At 39.8% G+C, this 20,820-nt stretch overlaps 1 protein-coding gene across 2 annotated transcripts in view; it reads left to right on the top strand.

The window, feature by feature from the left end:
* LOC126106719 (uncharacterized) overlaps window positions 1–20,820 on the top strand; it is a 150,120-nt gene that overhangs the window by 47,098 nt on the left and 82,202 nt on the right. For both annotated transcript variants that reach the window (XM_049913099.1, XM_049913100.1), the window contains one exon: window positions 7,072–7,185. In XM_049913099.1, the coding sequence (XP_049769056.1) occupies window positions 7,072–7,185 (114 nt within the window). The remainder of the gene's footprint in view (window positions 1–7,071; window positions 7,186–20,820) is intronic.

Below are 20,820 nucleotides of genomic sequence, written 5' to 3'. Positions count from 1 at the left end.
AAAAGTCTCTTTCCCAAAATGGAAATTTTCCGTCTTCAATTGATTGCTAGCAGCCCTTGCTCACTTCTGCAATCACAATCCAAAAATGTCCCAGTTATCCAAATTCTTAAAGTCTTTTTGCATAGAAGGGGTGTTGACCCCAAGACGTTGACTCTCAGGTGGCATTAACAGTGGAAATGTGGTTCAAAGCCCTTTCTGCAATTCCTCCCCTTTTGTCCCCCTCCTTCCACCCTTCCTGGTTAGTATCCAGACCATGAATTGGAACTGATCTATTTTCAGTTCCGTAAGTTTGTTGCCCCCATGACCCTTAAGTGTCTGTTCCTCTTGATGCTTCAGGAGTATTAGGATCCTACCATCATTTACCCTGACAGCTGTGAAGCCATGGATACATCTTCAAGTGGTCAGGAACAACATTTGTTTGCTGGATCAGATAGTCTTTATTATGACAGAGCTGATGGTCATTGACAGAACCCTACATTATATTAAACAGATCTCCTTTGAATGTCTTTTAATTTGTATTGTCTCAGTGGGCAATCTCCAGGCTATTGATCAATGTTACTCTTGTCACCCAGTGATATCTGCTGTTGCTGGCTTTCTCTTGGGCCTCAGTCATACTGCCTGCTAATTTATTTTTCCCTGGATCCCAGGTCATATGGGTATCCCAGAGAATGAACTGGCTTTCCATTTGACAAGATGCAAGTACTTCTCATATATTTGCTTTGATGATTACAGGAACAGAGTTACGTATGCAGATAAGACCTGTCCTCACTTGAAGTTGGAACATCTGGTGGATTGCTGCCTCTTTTAATAAACTCTGCACCATCAAGGAGACTACTGCAGCATGACGCTCATACTCCTATTCCGTGTCCCATGTTTTCACCACATTGATACTTTTATTTTATGTAACCACATTATGGTTGCAGAACCTTACAGACAGTAGCTCACATCCTCATCGTATGACTCCTCCTTCTCACTCTCTGTGCCAAACATTGTCTTCCAGTTCCTTTGCCTCTAATATTGTTAGACAATTCATGGAAAGCTGATCTGGTTCTGTGTTTTCTACATGAAAGTGGTTTTTATTCTCGGATATAACATTTTAAACTACTGTTGGAGTGGGGACAGTGTGAATGGGATTGGGTCATCTCCCACTTCTTGCTGGGCCTGGGGGACCCTCAACCCTGTGTCCTTTACCATCTACCATTGTCATTCCTCTTTTACTCAGTTTTAATCATATTTCAATGGGGTTAGCTCTTTTCACTGCTGCATCCCGTGTAACTTTATATGGGTAACACTCTGACGAACACAGCGTTTTTAGGGCTTCTTATCCTTGATGTTAGTTTATGAGGAAAGACAGTTGAGCTGGTTTTTATGTTCCCTTCGGAATAGTTGTTATTGTTCCCGTCTTTAACACTTTTGCTATAACGGAGCTGGGGTAGGACAACTATGGGTGAGACAGGCCCCATTACATGCTTAGTGCCAGGAAACACTCACCTGGCCCCACCCACATACTGACCTTATTTTATCACCTTATTTTATCATTGTCAGTCCAACTGATGTTCTGTGCAGTTTTAGACGTCTCACTTGTATTATTATGAATTTCCATGCTAGAATGCATTCCTTACTCCATAACTGCTATAGCCCTTAATTGATTGGTGGAGGTCAGGTGCAAGTGAGGTTTCTCTAACCACAGATGAACGCTGGGGCCATCCTCATTCATTTGTTGAGCTGTATATTGGTCTTACAAATTTACATCTCTTTAAATTACATCTTAGCTCCAGCCTCAATATTGCTTCAGTGACTCGATTTTACCATTCCTACATACTTTCATAATTTAGTCAAATTTCTGTCCGCTGTCACAACTCTAGATGACCTATCTCTTTACTGTAGGGCTGATGATCTCATTGTTTAGTCTCTTAACCCTCCAACCAACCAACCAACCAATACTCCAGAAAATCTACTCTATGGCCAGCAGTACTTCCCTGTGCATTATACTGATGAGACCTCACACCACTGATTTCTAAGTAACTGGATCCACCATAGAAGCAAACAACACAAAGAAATTCCATTCCAAAGAAGAGGTACACCACTTGGTGAACATTTGGTTGCTAGAATCTCAAATAATTTTTTTTCCACAGGCTGTGAACAGAAACAACATTAGTAGGTTTAGAAAAAACTTACGACAGTGTTGTCTGTGTACACTCTTTGGAGTTATAATGTTATCTGGGATAAACTGCGGGGAGTAAAAGGTTATCTACAACATATTCGACGACCATACTGCAGCCTTGAATCAAAACACGTGAATGGGAAGCAGCAGTTGAGAAAGGGGTGAGACAGGGTTGTAGCATGGCTTCCAGGTTATTCGATATGACTAGGAGCAAGCAGTAAAGGAAACCAGGGAGAAATACGGAAAAGAAATTAAATTTGTGGGTTTGGAATTTGTCACTGACATTGCAATTCTGTCAAAGACAGTGGAGGACTTTGAAGATCAGTAGTCAAATTAAATCAGTTGACGTTGAGGGAGTGAAATTAGGAAATGAGATGCTAAAAGTTGTTGCACTGCAGAAAGATATACTGGTTGAATATATAATTTTTTAAAAGTTTTTTGCAGCCAGCACTGATCCGAGCCAAGACAGGCTCGAGCTCAGTATCACAACAGGAATGTCAGGAATATCAAAAAGGCAGGAGAACCAGAACTGCAAATATTGTGACTCACAACCGAGGTCATTGCCACACATCGGTCGAACAAGATGTCAGAATTGGCAGTTCGGCAGTATGACTTTGCTTTGGAGGTAACATAATGTCATTCTGACAGCACTGCAAGGTACAGTAACTATATGTAAATCTTACACAAAAATGCCTTTCAACCTGCTGACATTGGAGAAGGTGCCAAGCTGAAGAGCTGCAAGCCACAGTCGAGACTTAGAAGAGTGGTTAAGAATGCTGACGAGCCCAGAAAACTGGACCACATTCAGTCATCCTCGCCGAGGGATAATATCATTACCTCCCACAGCAAGTTATACTCGGCCTCCCGAGCCTCTCTCTATTCCAGTTGCAGTGAGCCAGCACAGAGGCGGGACCAGTGACTCTCATGCTGACACCATTTGCCAGACGACTACTGCCATCGAGACTGCGGCCAGCCCCGTCTGTTGAACTTAACTGTTATGAACTGCTCACCTCTTCTCTGCTGATGTGAAGACTTGGAGTCTTCTACCACCAGCTTACTAGGGGGCAAACTGACAGTCTCTGGCACACTGTCAAACTGCCACTGTATTGGGGAGGCATGATAGCTGCTGCTACCCCCACTTGCATTTGTAAGTGGACGCTGGCATCCACTGCCTTCCCCCGGTGAATCGACACTACCACCACCGTCATACTGTACAGTGCTACTAGAAGCTTTCTGGGATGCTCATTAGCTATCCACAAGTGTGCCCTAGTAAATTGTGTCATCAAGCTGTGGGGCATCACCACCGGACAAACGATGCCTGCTGCCAGTTAGGAAAGTGGCCTGCATGACACCACTTCTGCTGTGCTAGCAACCGTGACCTGACTGATTGCCTCAAGACTGCTGAGATGGATCGTCAGCGCATTCCAATTCTGCATGCCGCCTCCACTGACCTTTCTGGTGCCGAGGAGATGATGATTCGATTGTAAAACTGAAATAATAACTGTCTAAACTGCTAAAGCTGTCTCTCTTAGCAGTCAGTGTGCATGACAGGTGTTCACTACTGTGGTCCACATTTCATCGTCCAGCATCTGTAAAGGTGACAACCCACCGACTCTTACAGAGTGATAGATGAGTTTTGCTACTTGGGCAGCAAAATGAATGACAGAAAGAGGACATAAAATGCAGATTTGCAGTAGCCAGAAAAGCGTTTTTGAAAAAGAAAAAAATTGTTAATATCTAATATATATTAGTGTTATAAAGTCTTTTCTGAAAGTATATTAGCCAAGAGTGCAATATTATATGGAGGTGAAATGTGGAAAATAAACAGCACATATAAGAAGAGAACAGAAGCTTATTAAATGAGATATTACAGAAGAATGTTTAAGATTGGGTGGGTAGATAAAGTAAGTATTGTTGAGGTACTGCATAGATTCGGGGAGAGTAAAAGTTTGTGGTGTAGCGACTAGAAGAACATATTGGTTGTTAGGACATGTCCAAAGGCATGAAGCAAAAGTTAATTTGTATGTGACAGCTAAGAATTTTAGACAAATTCTGAGGTTTGACAGTAGTAAGTGAGTTCAGATGGATGTAGGTTTCAGTAGATATACTGATTTAGAGAGACATGCACAGTGTAGGCTAACATAGAGCTGCTGCTTCTTTATTATTTTATTTGTTTGTTTATTTAATACAATTTTATGTTTTTGCTATGATATTTCTCTCATAATAACCACACTACCTGAAAGCAAAGAATTATTTGGCCACTTCTGTGTGTTGTAGCAAGCCTAGAGTTAATTCAGTTGGAGGTTGAGCAGTTACAACAGTGCACATCTAATATTAGTTTATTTTACTAGAACTCTTTAATATAGAATACTTAGACTGAGTGAGGTGGTGCAGTGGTTAGCGCACTAGACTCGCATTAGGGAGGACGATGGTTCAAATCCGCGTCCAACCATCCTGATTTAGGTTTTCCGTGATTTCTGTAAATCGCTCCAGGCAAATGCTAGGATGGTTTCTTTGAAAGGGCACAGCCGACTTCCTTCCTCATCCTTCCCTAATCCAATGAGACCAATGACCTCACTGTTTGGTCCCCTCTCCCATATTAACCAACCAACTTAGATGCATTAGGTGCTGACTTGAATGACAATATATGTTTATAGTTGGTGCAGAGTACAAAAATAACTGTTTATATATGATTACTATACACTGACTAATGATACTGGCACAGCTGTAAGAAGACTGTGTTATTGTGGGGACTTTGTGAAAAAGCCATCTACATTGTTTAACATATTTCTTTACTTATAATGCTGTATTGGCTGATACCATGATATGGTCAAAACTAGGAAATTGTAAAACAATGTCCAGTATCCATACCAGTAAAACATCTGCGTAAGTGGGACGTTATTGAATGTGACATTGAAAATTGTTTTTCAAATTTCTAAATTTTGATCTGACGAGAGCAGTAACCAAAATGAAATTAAAATATTGAAATATGATAAGCGATCTAAACGAGTTTATTCTCAAAACAGTTTTCCTTGACACAGTAAACTGTGTCAGCATTGCCAGTTCCTAAATGTTGATACTACATTCCAACTACACTCCTGGAAATTGAAATAAGAACACCGTGAATTCATTGTCCCAGGAAGGGGAAACTTTATTGACACATTCCTGGGGTCAGATACATCACATGATCACACTGACAGAACCACAGGCACATAGACACAGGCAACAGAGCATGTGCAATGTCGGCACTCGTACAGTGTATATCCACCTTTCGCAGCAATGCAGGCTGCTATTCTCCCATGGAGACGATCGTAGAGATGCTGGATGTAGTCCTGTGGAACGGCTTGCCATGCCATTTCCACCTGGCGCCTCAGTTGGACCAATGTTCGTGCTGGACGTGCAGACCGCGTGAGACGACGCTTCATCCAGTCCCAAACATGCTCAATGGGGGACAGATCCGGAGATCTTGCTGGCCAGGGTAGTTGACTTACACCTTCTAGAGCACGTTGGGTGGCACAGGATACATGCGGACGTGCATTGTCCTGTTGGAACAGCAAGTTCCCTTGCCGGTCTAGGAATGGTAGAACGATGGGTTCGATGACGGTTTGGATGTACCGTGCACTATTCAGTGTCCCCTCGACGATCACCAGTGGTGTACGGCCAGTGTAGGAGATCGCTCCCCGCACCATGATGCCGGGTGTTGGCCCTGTGTGCCTCGGTTGTATGCAGTCCTGATTGTGGCGCTCACCTGCACGGCGCCAAACACGCATACGACCATCATTGGCACCAAGGCAGAAGCGACTCTCATCGCTGAAGACGACACGTCTCCATTCGTCCCTCCATTCACGCCTGTCGCGACACCACTGGAGGCGGGCTGCACGATGTTGGGGCGTGAGCGGAAGACGGCCTAACGGTGTGCGGGACCGTAGCCCAGCTTCATGGAGACGGTTGCGAATGGTCCTCGCCGATACCCCAGGAGCAACAGTGTCCCTAATTTGCTGGGAAGTGGCGGTGCGGTCCCCTACGGCACTGCGTAGGATCCTACGTTCTTGGCGTGCATCCGTGCGTCGCTGCGGTCCGGTCCCAGGTCGACAGGCTCGTGCACCTTCCGCCGACCACTGGCGACAACATCGATGTACTGTGGAGACCTCACGCCCCACGTGTTGAGCAATTCGGCGGTACGTCCACCCGGCCTCCCGCATGCCCACTATACGCCCTCGCTCAAAGTCCGTCAACTGCACATACGGTTCACGTCCACACTGTCGCGGCATGCTACCAGTGTTAAAGACTGCGATGGAGCTCCGTATGCCACGGCAAACTGGCTGACACTGACGGCGGCGGTGCACAAATGCTGCGCAGCTAGCGCCATTCGACGGCCAACACCGCGGTTCCTGGTGTGTCCGCTGTGCCGTGCGTGTGATCATTGCTTGTACAGCCCTCTCGCAGTGTCCGGAGCAAGTATGGTGGGTCTGACACACCGGTGTCAATGTGTTCTTTTTTCCATTTCCAGGAGTGTATTTGTAAGACAGGGTTCCCATTGTATGCTCAGTTTCCCTGTTGAGTGTCATGCTGAGTGATGGGGTGCACATTCACATTCTTTCTAGTGTGGGTATACCACCATTTGACATTCCATTGACGTCCAGAGAATTTGGTGATAATCCAACGTTAATGACTTATCTTTAATGTGTTTGGACAGCTGTGTTATCTGACTGTATTGTACTTATGACACAGTACAAATTTTGTGTGTGTTACTTGTGTGGTACCACATTCATAGCTGTGATCACTTCCACAAACACATTTGTTAAAACAAAATAAAAGGAAGTGAGCTGATCATTTCTTTGTGCTTTTGATGGAAAGTTTGTTATTTCCTGTCCCTCAGCTTATGTAGCATTTTCTAACTGTTTCAGGAATATTCACCTTCAGATGATTTTCCAGGGCCTAGCACTCAGGATAGTGGGAGAATGGAGGATGAGGAATGTGAGGAGGATATGGAGGATGCAGTGAGCGAGGGCGATGGTGAGGTGAGTTACGTTCCGTGTGACCTGTCCACTGCTGGTGTGTTGGTGGCAGCCATGTGAGACTAGTAAGGTCAAATTGCTGCCTGTGGAATGTTAGATTTGCTTGTGAATGTTATGGACAAAAGTGATTTGGTGGGGAGGAAAAGATTTTACAGCCAATGCTGTTTAGTTCTTATATTGATGTGTACAGAGTGTCTAGAAAGGACAACTTTTCTCACAGGAGGTAGTGCTGGGAATAACTATAAAAACAGTTCTGTTAACAGGTGTGCAAAAGCAGAAACTTGTGTAGATATGGGCCATCTCACTGCTACTGAGAAAGTCAGTACTTAGTGGTGTAGGAAATCTTCTAGTTGACGTACAGTGCTCATTCTGTATTGGTTGTGTTTGTCTCTGAACTTAATGCTGTTGTCAGACAATCTGTTCTATATTAGTCAATTTGATGTTATGCTGGCATCAGAACAGTATTACTGATCCTGTGAAGTGCGAACAAGATCAAGAGTGACATGGAATCGTATTATTGCATGGCAGACATGATATTCTGCTGCAGTTTAACCAGTGGCATTAATTGACAAGCAATTGTTACATAGAGTGATCGTCATACTTGGCGCCCTATTCTGTTTACAAAATGTTCAGCAGACTTCCAGAAATGGGTGCATTCACAATAAGAATGAGGGACTGTAGTGGACCTCACACAGTTTGCACACCCTTTATGGAGCATTGCAATGACTGATTTTTGTAGGATAAGTTTGAAAAAATGGAGCTTCTGAACACATAAACCACACTTTCACATGGCCAGTGCCATGCAAGTGCAACTTGCATTTTATTTAAGGTTGAGACAAGATTCACACTGAGATAATAAATAAGCACAATAATCACATGTGAATAGAAGAAAATTATCAAGTAATCGTGGATGCAAGGGATCAAGTTCACTTTAGTGTCAATATGTTGTCAGGAATTGTAGGTGACAGACTCATAGCACCATAAACTTTACCAGACAAATTACAAATTAACAGGTGCTGTCAACCACCAATTTCTGTGTGCCGAATACCCATACTATTGGAGAATGTTATTTATCCTGTAGATAAGAATAACTATTTCTCTTTTATGACTGAATTTCGATTATTTTTCCAACAAAACACATTTCATCTAGTTGTAGCAGGCACCTTTAGTGATTTACAAACATATAAAAGAGGTACTTATTTAACACAATTTATTGCCTGCTTTTGTCTCTCCTATTATCTTCATCCATTTGCTGTTGTATTAGAACATCTTGACTTGAACCTGATTGATAAGTTTTAAATCAATTGCATTTCATAACTGTGCTGTTGACTGCGTTTAACCTTGCTGCTGCAGCTACAGATAGGCATAAAATACCTGTGGTTTAACAGCCCCTGCACACCACAGGCCTCAATATGGTATTGAGTGCAGCGTGAGCAGTAACATGAAATTTGACTTACACTGAATGAGTATATACGATGGATGGCAGGTCAACAAGCAGCCATAACAACAGGCTATTGCCCTGTTTAAAATTTCACCATTTCATGGAACACAGGAGAATATAGTATTAAATCTTCCCATTTACTTCCACAGTCAGCAAACTCATTGCATTTTAATTAACTTGTGGTAAGGATTCTTATGTGGTATATTTTCAGTGATGTTCCTTCTTTTCTCTTCCTGGTGTATGCAGAACAGTAAATTAATTGTAGTAATATAGATAATGGATGATGAGTTGTGCCATCTGGAATTATTTTATTTCACAATCTGATAAGGCTTCTTTTATCCAGTAAATAATTTCCTCCATTGTTGTATTCGTATCATTTAACTGTAATGTTAATACCAGATATTTTATAATGTGTGAAATTGAAGGATGTATACAGTTCAGTTCCTGATAGCAAACAAATAGACTTACTTTGCTAGTTTTGTACAAGCAAAATAATATTTCCAAAGACTTAACAAGCAGTGGAAGAGTCTATATTGAACTTTTGCTGGCAATATAGTATTCTTGAACACTAATAATGCCCAAGATTTGTGCCTAAAATTTGATTTTTTATTCCCTTGTGTTTGACATCTATTTGTTTCCTTTTCTGTTATTGAAAAATTACCTGCTGAAGTTTACACTTGACGTTCAAGTGGCAGTTCAGATGCTTCTGATGACAGCATATATTTATGTTGTTTGATTAATGTTTTTATTTCAGGATTTGTAATTATGATCAAATATATTTCATTTGAAGGTCATAGTTTTCAGCATTCACTGTTAGCTTTATTTCCAATCACTCACTATGACTGTAATTACAGTGACAGGGTTATTTCAAAATGGAAGATTTTTGTGTAACTACATGCCAAAAGAATTAACCATTCTATCACATACATGAACCATGGACCTTGCTGTTGGTGGGGAGGCTTGCATGCCTCAGTGATACAGATAGCCGTACCGTAGGTGCAACCACAACGGAGGGGTAAATGTTAAGAGGCCAGACAGATGTGTGGTTCCTGAAGAGGGGCAGCAGCCCTTTCAGTAATTGCAGAGGCATCAGTCTGGATGATTGACTGATCTGCCTTGTAATACTAACCAAAACGGCCTTGCTGTGCTGGTACTGTGAATGGCTGAAAGCAAGGGGAAACTAGATCCGTAATTTTTCCCGAGGGCATGCAGCTTTACTGTATGTTTAAATGATGATGGCATCCTCTTGGGTAAAATATTCCGGAGATAAAATAGCCCCCCATTCGGATCTCCGGGCAGGGACTACTCAGGAGGACATTGTTATCAGGAGAAAGAAAACTGACGTTCTACGGGTTGGAGCGTGGAATGTCAGATCCCTTAATCAGGCAGGTAGATTAGAACATTTAAAAAGGGAAATGGATGGGTTAATGTTAGATATAGTGGGAATTAGTGAAGTTCGGTGGCAGGTGGAACAAGACTTCTGGTCAGGTGAATACAGGGTTATAAATACAAAATCAAATAGGGGTAATGCAGGAGTAGGTTTAATAATGAATAAAAATTTAGGAATGCGGGTGAGCTACTACAAACATGAACGCATTATTGTGGCCAAGATAGATACAAAGCCCACACCTACCACATTAGTACAAGTTTATATGCCAACTAGCTCCACAAGATGACGAAGAGATTGATGAAATGTTTGATGAGATTAGAGAAATTATTCAGATACTGAAGGGAGACGAAAATTTAATAGTCATGGGTGCCTGGAATTCGATAGTAGGAAAAGGAAGAGAAGGAACCATAATAGGTGAATATGGAATGGGGTAAGAAATGAAAGAGGAAGCCGCCTGGTAGAATTTTGCACAGAGCATAACTTAATCATAGCTAACACTTGGTTTAAGAATCATGAAAGAAGGTTGTATACCTGGAGGAAGCCTGGAGATACTGGAAGGTCTCAGATCGATTATGTAATGGTAAGATAGAGATTTAGGAACCAGGTTTTAAATTGTAAGACATTTCCAGGAGCAGATGTGGACTCTGACAACAATCTATTGGTTATGAACTGTAGATTAAAACTGAAGAAACTGCAAAAAGGTTGGAATTTAAGGAGATGGGACCTGGATAAACTGACAGAACCAGAGGTTGTAGAGAGTTTCAGGGAGAGCATTAGGGAACAATTGACAAAAATGGGGGAAAGAAATACAGTAGAAGAAGAATGGGTAGCTTTGTGAGATGAAATACTGAAGGCAGCAGAGGATCAAGTAGATAAAAAAGACGAGGGCTAATAGAAATCCTTAAGTAACAGAAGAAATATTGAATTTAATTGATGAACAAGAAAATACAAAAATGCAGTAAATGAAGCAGGCAAAAAGGAATACAAACATCTCAAAAATAAGATCAACAGGAAGTGCAAAATGGCTAAGCAGGGATGGCTAGAGGACAAATGTAACGATGTAGAGGCATATATCACTAGGGGTAAGATAGATACGGCCTACAGCAAAATTAGAGAGACCTTTGGAGAAAAGAGAACCGCTTGCATGAATATCAAGAGCTCAGACGGAAACCCAGTTCAAAGCAAAGAAGAGAAAGCAGAAAGGTGGAAGGAGTATATAGAGGGTCTATACAAGAGAGATGTTCTTGAGGACAATATTATGGAAATGGAAGAGGATGTAGATGAAGATGGAATGGGAGATATGATACTGCGTGAAGAGTTTGACAGAGCACTGAAAGACCTAAGTCGAAACAAGGCCCCGGGAGTAGACAACATTCCATTAGAACTACTGATAGCCTTGGGAGAGCCAGCCCTTACACAACTCTACCATCTGGTGCGCAAGATGTATGAGACAGGTGAAATATCCTCAGACTTCAAGATCAGTTTGGATTCTGTAGAAATGTTGGAAGATGTGAGGCAATACTGACCCTACGACTTATCTTAGAAAATAGATTAAGGAAAGGCAAACCTATGTTTCTAGCATTTGTAGACTTAGAAAAAGCTTTTGACAATGTTGACTGTAATACTCTCTTTCAAATTCTGAAGGTGGCAGGGGTAAAATACAGGGAGTGAAAGGCTATTTACAAGTTGTACAGAAACCAGATGGCAGTTATAAGAGTCGAGGGGCATGAAAGGGAAGCAGTGGTTGGGAAGCGAGTGAGACAGGGTTGTAGCCTCTTCCTGATGTTATTCAATCTGTATTTTGAGCAAGCAGTAAAGGAAACAAAAACAAAATTCGGAGTAGGAATTAAAATCCGTGGAGAAGAAATAAAATCTTTGAGACAGCAAAGGACCTGGAAGAGCAGCTGAACGGAATGGACAGTGTCTTGATAGGAGGATATAAGATGAACATCAACAAAAGCAAAATGAGGATAATGGAATGTAGTCAAATTAAATTGAGTGATGCTGAGGGAATTAGATTTAGAAATGAGACACTTAAAGTAGTAAATGAGTTTTGCTATGACGGTCAATGTAGAGAGGATATAAAATGTAGACTGGCAATGGCAAGGAAAGCATTTCTGAGGAAGAGAAATTTGTTAACATCAAGTATAGATTTAAGTGTCAGGGAGTCGTTTCTGAAAGTATTTGCACGGAGTGTAGCCATGTATGGAAGTGAAACATGGAGGATAAATAGTTTAGACAAGAAGAGAATAGAAGCTTTTGAAATGTGATGCTACAGAAGAATGCTGAAGATTAGATGGGTAGATCACATAACTAATGAAGAGGTAGTGAATAGAATTGGGGAGAAGAGAAATTTGTGTCACAACTTGACTAGAAGAAGAGATTGGTTGGTAGGACATATTCTGAGACATCAAGGGATCACCAGTTTAGTATTGGAGGGCAGAGTGGAGGGTAAAAATCGTAGAGGGAGACCAAGAGATGAATACACTAAACAGATTCAGAAGGATGTAGATTGCAGTACATACTGAGAGATGAAGAAGCTTGTACTGGATAGAGTAGCATGGAGAGCTGCATCAAACCAGTCTCTGGACTGAAGACCACAACAGCAACATCACATACATAAATATTCATGGAGAGATTCACATAAAGCAGACATTCAGAGACAAAAGCGTTGCTCGAAAAAATGTATTATGTGAGTCTGAACTCAGTACAAGTAGAAATAATATTTTATTTGATTAATGGCAAGCATCCAGTATATGTTCCAGTGCCGCTTACAGGAAGAAAGTGCTTGTGCCTAAATTCTGTTATTCTAGTGCTTTTGGGTACATGGTATTCTTTGCTTTTTCTATCTGTTGCATACACAAATAAATCAAAATGTTTACCAATGTGTCAGCAGGTCACATTCAGCTGCCCATATGAGATACATGCATTTGCCAAATTTGGTCCATACACTTCTAACAGTTGTCCCTGTGCTTTGTTGACGGTCATTACAAATGTAAGTCTTAATGGAAACTGCAAACTTTTGAAGACGAATGTCCCCTAAGCGATCACATTGAGCCTTTAATTGTTCTAATAGGTTAGCATTACTGCTATCAAATTTAACCTTAAGATAACCTTTTAATTCACCACACAGAGCTTTTAAATCTGCCTGTAAATCTGCTTTTCATTCAGAATTTAACTCTTCACCACAAACCTTCATATCCACCTTTAAGTCTGCAGTTATTTGCGCACTAAAGAAGCAAACAAACCCTTTAATTTCTCCTTTGTGCTTTTTGTTAAGTTACCACTGGTGTAAAGTATTTAAGATGATGTGTTTATAAGTAATCTTCTCCCACCAGTAACTGTTTAAAGAGTGGGTGACTTTGTTACAGACTTTTTTGAATAACAAAATCAATTTCATCTGTGCAAAACACGCACCATCACAAAATTAAATTAAAAAATAAAAACAACTTGGCTTCAATGCAGCTCATCAAACTAAGTTGCACAGCCCGTCATGTGATATTAGCTGGAACCACATCACAGCAACTCAGTGAGGTTGGATGGTCATAGGTTGTCTATATGTACAGCGATACTTCCCAGTCCACCTTATGGCAAATACCAGAGGCTACCCTGTACCAATACTAGTAATTTCCTTTCCTATTCTGCTTGCAAATAGAGTGAGGGAAAAATGACTGTCTATATGCCTCTGTATGAGCCCTAGTTTCTTGTATCTTGTTTACGTAGTTCTTATGCACAGTGTATGGTAGAGGCGACAGAATGGTTCGGCAATCAGCTTCAAACACTGGTTCTATAAATTTTCTCACTAGTGACCCATGAAAAGAATGTCGCCTTCCCTCCAGGGATTTCTATTTGAATTCCCATGGCATCTCTGTTGTTTGAACCTACCAGTAACATATCTAGCAGCCCACCTCTGAATTGCCTTGATGTGTTCTCTTAATCCAGCCTGGTACGGATTCCAAACACTTGAGCAGTATTCAAAAATAGCTCACACTAATGTCCTTTATGCAGTCTCCTTTACAGATGAACCACACTCTCCTAGAACTCTCGTAATAAACTGAAGTCAACCACTCACCTTTCCTGTCACAATATTCACATGCTCATTCTATTTCATATCACGTTGCAGTGTTACATCCAGATATTTAAATGATGTGACCATGTCAAGCAGTACACTACTAATGCTATATCCAAACATTGTGGGTTTGGTTTTTCCTATTCATCTCTATTAACATACATTCTTCTACATTTAGGGCCAACCGCTATTCACTACACTAACTAAAAATTTTGTCTAAGTCATCTTGTGTCCTTCTACCGGCACTCAACTTTGAAACCTTACTGTACATCACAGTGCCCTCAGCAAACAACCACAGATTGCTTCCCGCCCTTTCTGCCAAATCATTTATGTATATAGAGAGTATTAGTGGTCCTATCACATTTCCCTAAGGCACTCACGATGATACCCTTGCCTCTGATGAACATTTGCCTTCAAGGACAACATACTGGGTTCTATAACATAAGAAGTGTTCGAGCCACTCACGTATCTGTGAACCTATTCCATATGCTCGTGCTTCTTTGTCAGCCTGCAGTGGAGCACTGTGTCAGACGCTTTGTGGCAATCTAGAAATATAGAATTTGCCTGTTGCCCTTCATCTAAAGTTCGCAGTATGTTGTGAGAAAATGGCAAGCTGAGTTTCACATGAATGATGCTTTCTAAAACCATGCTGATTTGTAAACATAAGCTTCTCAGTCTCAAGAAAATTTAGTTATTTGAACTGAGAATATGTTCAACTGTTAAGTGGCTACTGCATAGCAGCTGCATAGTCTATGAATACTGTTGTTGCACTCAATAATTGTTGATCACCACTCTTCCATCTCACGATGTGACTTTTGCCGGTTACTGTGACCATTACTTGCTGGCAAAATTATTCCTTTTTAATGTGTAATGTTCAGTGAACATGTTGTTAGGTATGCATTTCTCCTTGACTTTTGTCAGTTGTCAAGGACAACTGCAACAACTTTCCACTCGATCTCAGATTAAAATTTAAACAATGGAAAATCCAGGATAGAATATAACAATATTATGAGAAGCAAAGTTGCTACTCACCATATAGCAGAGATGCTGAGTCGCAGATAGCCACAACGAACAGACTCTCACAATTAAAGCTGTCAACATTAGATGTGCACACGCACACACAAACACAAACACAAACACAAACACACACACACACACACACACACACACACACGACTGCAGTCACAGACTCTCATGCAAACGCAACTCAAACACATGACTGCAGTCGTATGTGTGAGTTTTGTTTGCGTGTGCATGCGTGCGTGCGTGTGCGTGTGTGTGTGTGTGTGTGTGTGTGTGTGTGTGTGTTGTTGATGAAAGCCAATAGCCGAAAGCTTAAATTGTGAGGGTCTTTTTGTTGTGCCCATTTGTGACTCAGCATCTCTGCTATATGGTGAGTAGCTGCTTTCTTCTCATAATATTGTACGATTAAAATTTTTATTTCTTCTTGATTAATTCCCATGTTTTAGTCAGTATTAACATTCTTTATCAGTTTGATCCAGTTCCAGCATTAATTTTTATGGGTACTTTCACCAGGGTGTCAGAATCCAATGTTCCCGTATGTATGTGAGAACTGATTTTTGAGTTTGTTGACTCGCAGTTATCAATCTATGCACCTGAAATATGTTTATGTTAGACAATTATACTGCTGGTCTTCAAACTTTGTCACCATTGCACTCTTATAAGTGTGCTGGAAGTTAAATGTTTCAGCTCTCAGAAATAAACACGAAGAGTCCTTCTGCAATGATTTCTTACATTGTTTCACAAAATGCAGACACTTCTTTTATCAACAACTTTACAACGTAGATAACAAGACTGTGTCTATCGTTTTGGCAACTTGAAACTTTACAATAGAATTAATACATATTTCAAAATTGACCTTTTGTTTGCGTGTATAGATTTTTTCCTATTGTCATCCGTGGCCAGTGTTCCAGTGCTTATGCACTAGTACGACATGGGGTGGTGATACATGGATTGTGCACAAATGACCCCATTGGCACTGCCACTTGCATAGTTAATGATACATCAAGTGGGCACAGGTGCCCCTGCAGATACTGCTAGTTGCATAGTTAATGCCATTGTTGTTTCAGCTTGAAGACATGTGTCATCCCTCCAGATTACTTACCACGTACAAATACACATAAAAAATCATGCACAGCAGTTGCACTCTCCTATTTATTAGATAATTAGCTGCATACCTGGTAGTGCCCAGATATGCATTTATTCTAATTCTGTTAGTCCATCTCCTCCTTTCCCATCTCTCTGCCTGTCTCCTCCACCCCTTTCCTTCCATCTCTTTCTCCTCCTCTCTGTTCCCCTCTTTCACCCTCACACTCTTACCCATCTCCCCCTCCCCCTCTCTCAGTCAATCTTCTATCTCTTTTCTCTGTCCAATTCCTCTTCCCCAGCTCTCTCTCCATCTCATCCTCCACCCTATCTGTATCCATCTCCTCCCTCCCCCAAATCTGTATCCACATCGTCCATGCCCTCTCCCTCTGTCAATCTCTTCTACCTCATTCTCTGTCCGTGTATCAACCTTGCAGCGGCATGCCTATCGGATTAAGTACAATCGAAAATTCAGTTGGATAATTGACAACTTTGGCTGGATTTATTACAGTATTGATGTACTGATATGTTGCCATTTGTCCTGGTATTTCATTTTGAGTGCTGAATCTGATGACATTGAGATCATTGGTTCTGCTTGCCAAATAGCACATGCGCTGAGCAACTGATTATTTTTGTAATTCTATGCAATATTCAGGGAAACATTTGTGAAACAATTCATATGTGGTTGTTGTAATTTTACAGATGTTTGTTGGCAGTGCAATACCTCAGTTACCGTCTTCTGAATCCCAATTATCAAGAATTATTTAATTGTTGTGCAAAATGTTCATTGATTGCATCATGATCTAGTTGTACATGCATATTGGTTTTCAGAGTCAGTTTGTGTACAATAGAAATGATGATTTGACACACACATTAAGCTCATCAGCGGTTGGTGAATGCTTATGCTGAAAATCACCAGACAGTAAAATGAGTGCACCACCCAATAACTGTTCATTTCCACTCAAATCTTTGAGTTTATTATGAAGCACTTCCAATGCTTTTTTGCGCGACATAGTACATTCATCCCATATAAAGATTTCAGTGATTGGATTACCTTATCCAGTTCAGAATTTTTATTGATATTGCATGTTGATATCTCAGGCATTTGCTGGGTGTGCTGTTTGGCCACAATCAAAGAGTTTTTGTTACTTCAGATGATATGATTGCTAGTGCAATATTTTTTTCGGGATTGTATGGTTTACAAAATAAATGAAATAAGAAAAGTTTTGCCTGTGCCTCTGAGCGCATCAAGGAAATTCAGTTCACTCCTTTGCTCATAATTGCATTCATAATTCTGTCATATGCTAAGTGTTGTTCTGCAACCAATTTTGGAAGATTTGTTTGAACAAATGTGCCTAATCTGTCGACATCAGAGTGTGTTTGTCTTTGCAAATCACATGCGAGGAGGCACAGCCATTCCCAATTTTACCAGTGCCGAACATGTCTTCAATTGAAACAAATGCCTCATAATAAACAATTAGTATAAATTGAATATCTATATTTTGATTTGTAGCTTGTGTTATTCCCAAAGATCCTTTGGATTGGCTCAGAAGCATATTGTTGATATAATTGCAAATAACATATGTATTTGCTGTGGTTGAGCAGAATTTGATGCATCAGCATGCGAACTGTCCAAATGTGCATCACTCTCAAGATTTAACTCTTGCAGGCTTCACGATAAGTGCCACATACTTGACTGTCTGCTGTTCTCAGTTCTTGGAAGGATATTGGTCCATGTACATTAATTAATAGTAAATGCAAGTTAAAACATTATTCATTGTTTGAGTGAATAGTGTACACATGGACTAACACATTGGTCAAATATAAATTGGGATGTTCTGCAGCTGTTTTACCTCACTTACGATATTGGAACTTGTCAGCTGTTGCATTCCATGCTTAGTATGTTGGCACTTCAGAATGAAGTAACTCCGTAGTAAGCATATCATCTGTGCACAATGAGAAAAATGCAGTTAATGTACTTGATCAATTTCACCAAATTGGTAATACTCCATTTTGATGTGTTCTTTGTATATTTTTTAGAGTAATGATGAATATGATACAACCCAACAAGTATCGACTTTAGCGCCATTGGTTTTTTTTTCCATGTGATGAATTTGCTGTTGTCTTTGGTTGATCATTGAGTGGATGTCCAGCAATAGTCTCAACAAAGAAGTCTCTTGTGTATTGTTCCGTGTATTTCATACCGAACGTGCATGGTGGATTATTGTTTAGTAAATCACATGGACTATGAATTGTGTTTTTGGTGATGACTTCAAATAAGTGCAAAATGGTATCAGCATCTGGTATTTCTGCTAAGATGACTTGATCAATTTGATGTGATGGGACGTTTTTGATCAACCAAATAAAAATGTGTGCATGTGCAGCTCTCTCTTTTGCCATGCAGTGGAATACATCCAACAGTGTGTCTGTCCAAAAACATGCTGCTTGACTTTGAAATTCTTTAAAGATTTTAGTTTTTGTTTGAATGTAGGCACATAAATATCATGATGATCTGATGATAATGTTGATTGACTAAAGTTTGTAACACAGTGACAATTGATTTGTTTATCAAATTTTCCCATGAAATAAATTTTAAAAAATTTGTGAGTGTGTTTGGCAGTGGTGGTAGTGATCCTGCATGATTATAAATTTGTTCCTGTATTTTGACTGCTATCATTTAATTCTTGCATATGATATTTATTGCACTGAACGGTGTTATTAGGAATCATGAACTGTACTTGCATATATTTGCCAAGAAATATTTCGATTGGCTCATGTCATCTGACACCAGTGTTGATAATGGTTCAGATAATTAACATAATTCTGGCAAATTTTGCTTTCCACCTGCGCAGCACATTCTTGGTGTATCATTATTAAATTTTAGGGCACTGGAATACACAAACAATGTACCCATTTTCCAAAAAACATACTCAGATGAAGACTGTAATCATAATTAACATCGTAATGCAGTGCACCATGTTGCAAATCAGCATGCAGTGTTTGTATGGATTGAGTTGTGCGTGTTAGAATGGTTTCCAAACTTGCTCCCACATTGCTTATCTGTTTCTGAAGCTCATGATGCCTTTTTCTTTTGTACTTTCTGAGACAAAAGCCAACAGGTAATAAACCAACATGTGGCCATAAAAGCCTCAACAGTTTTATACTTGGCGGAGTTTTTGCACCTGTCTCTATTGTTCATAGCCCGAAACATGGCTGAAATTTCTTTAATTTCTTCTAAAATGGTTAATAAAAGCCTGTGCTATGGTTTTTCATGAAGTTGTGATCTGTCAAATCTAATTGCTCTTTCTTGTACATTGTCTCAATGTTCCTAATAATTTTATGTTCTTTTTATGCTGTTGTATTCTTCAGTTCTTCTTCATTTTTATTAGCATGCCATATTTTTCAGGCCTTTAGTTTTTCTGTTATTCCCTTGTCACACTCCATTGTCCACCACAGGTGTTTTGTATTCTTTTCTCTGGGATTTTTTGTTTTGCTTCATGATGTAATTTCTCTTCTACTTCTTGCCCATTCCCCGAATCTAATTTTCTCATGCTTCTGTTTAACTATATATTCTCTTCTTTAAGTTTTAATTTGTAAATATAAAAATCTTTTGAGAATTTGATTATTGCATATTGTGGACCAGAAGTCTTACTTTTGTTATGTGGGTGATTCATGGAGATATGTAAATATTTTAATATGTTATTCTACAAGTAAAACTAAAGCAAAAAGTTCATATAAACATAGGTCTGCAAATGTTTAGCTACGGCTAATAAAAGATTTTGCCTGAAATTTAGTGACTTCGCTAATATGAAGCCATTGCAAACCTGTACAGGGTTAAAGTAAAGGTTGATTTACATTTATTTTGTTGTTACTGGACTGGTGAATCTAATAAAACATGTCCCAGACGTGTATCTGCAGCAGTTTTACAGAACATCCAGAGGAAGAGAGATTATTATACAAATAAATTTGTTTACTTTCCGTTAAGAATGTATGAACTTTTATGTCATTGTTGGTAACTGATAGTGAGTTGTTTCGGTCATTTCCAAACCTTGATATGAGTGAGTTTTCTGTATTTTTCAGTGAAAGAACATAACAACAACAGTGTATTTAAGTGAACCCACATAGTAACTGTTGTAGTTTGTAGATTATTTATGAAATAGGGATACCTTTCAAATTTACTACAGATGAATTTTTCCAAAAATTAAATTCTCTACAACTTCTGTTGAAAACTTTGTGCAGTTATCTTGAATTTAAAAAAAACAAGTTGGGCCAAGTAGTTAATAAATTAAAAATTTTTAAATTACTTCTTTGCTTCTCTGGATATTCTGGAAAACTACTGCAGTTACATGCCTGGGACATGTTTTATTAGATTCACCAGATTAACAACAACAAAATAAATGGAAATCGTGCTATACTTTATCCTTGTACAGTTTTGTGATGGTTTTATACTAGTGAAGTTGCTGAATTTCAGGCAAAATCTCTTATTAGCCATAACTAAACATCTGCGAACCTATGTCTATATGAACTTTTGTCTTTAGTTTTGCTTGTAGACTAACATACAGGGTGTTTCAAAAATGACCGGTATATTTGAAACGGCAATAAAAACTAAACGAGCAGTGATAGAAATACACT

This window comes from Schistocerca cancellata, chromosome 10 (assembly GCF_023864275.1).
Source record: "Schistocerca cancellata isolate TAMUIC-IGC-003103 chromosome 10, iqSchCanc2.1, whole genome shotgun sequence".
Taxonomy (NCBI): domain Eukaryota; kingdom Metazoa; phylum Arthropoda; class Insecta; order Orthoptera; family Acrididae; genus Schistocerca; species Schistocerca cancellata.
This window is presented reverse-complemented; position numbering and strand designations above follow the sequence as displayed.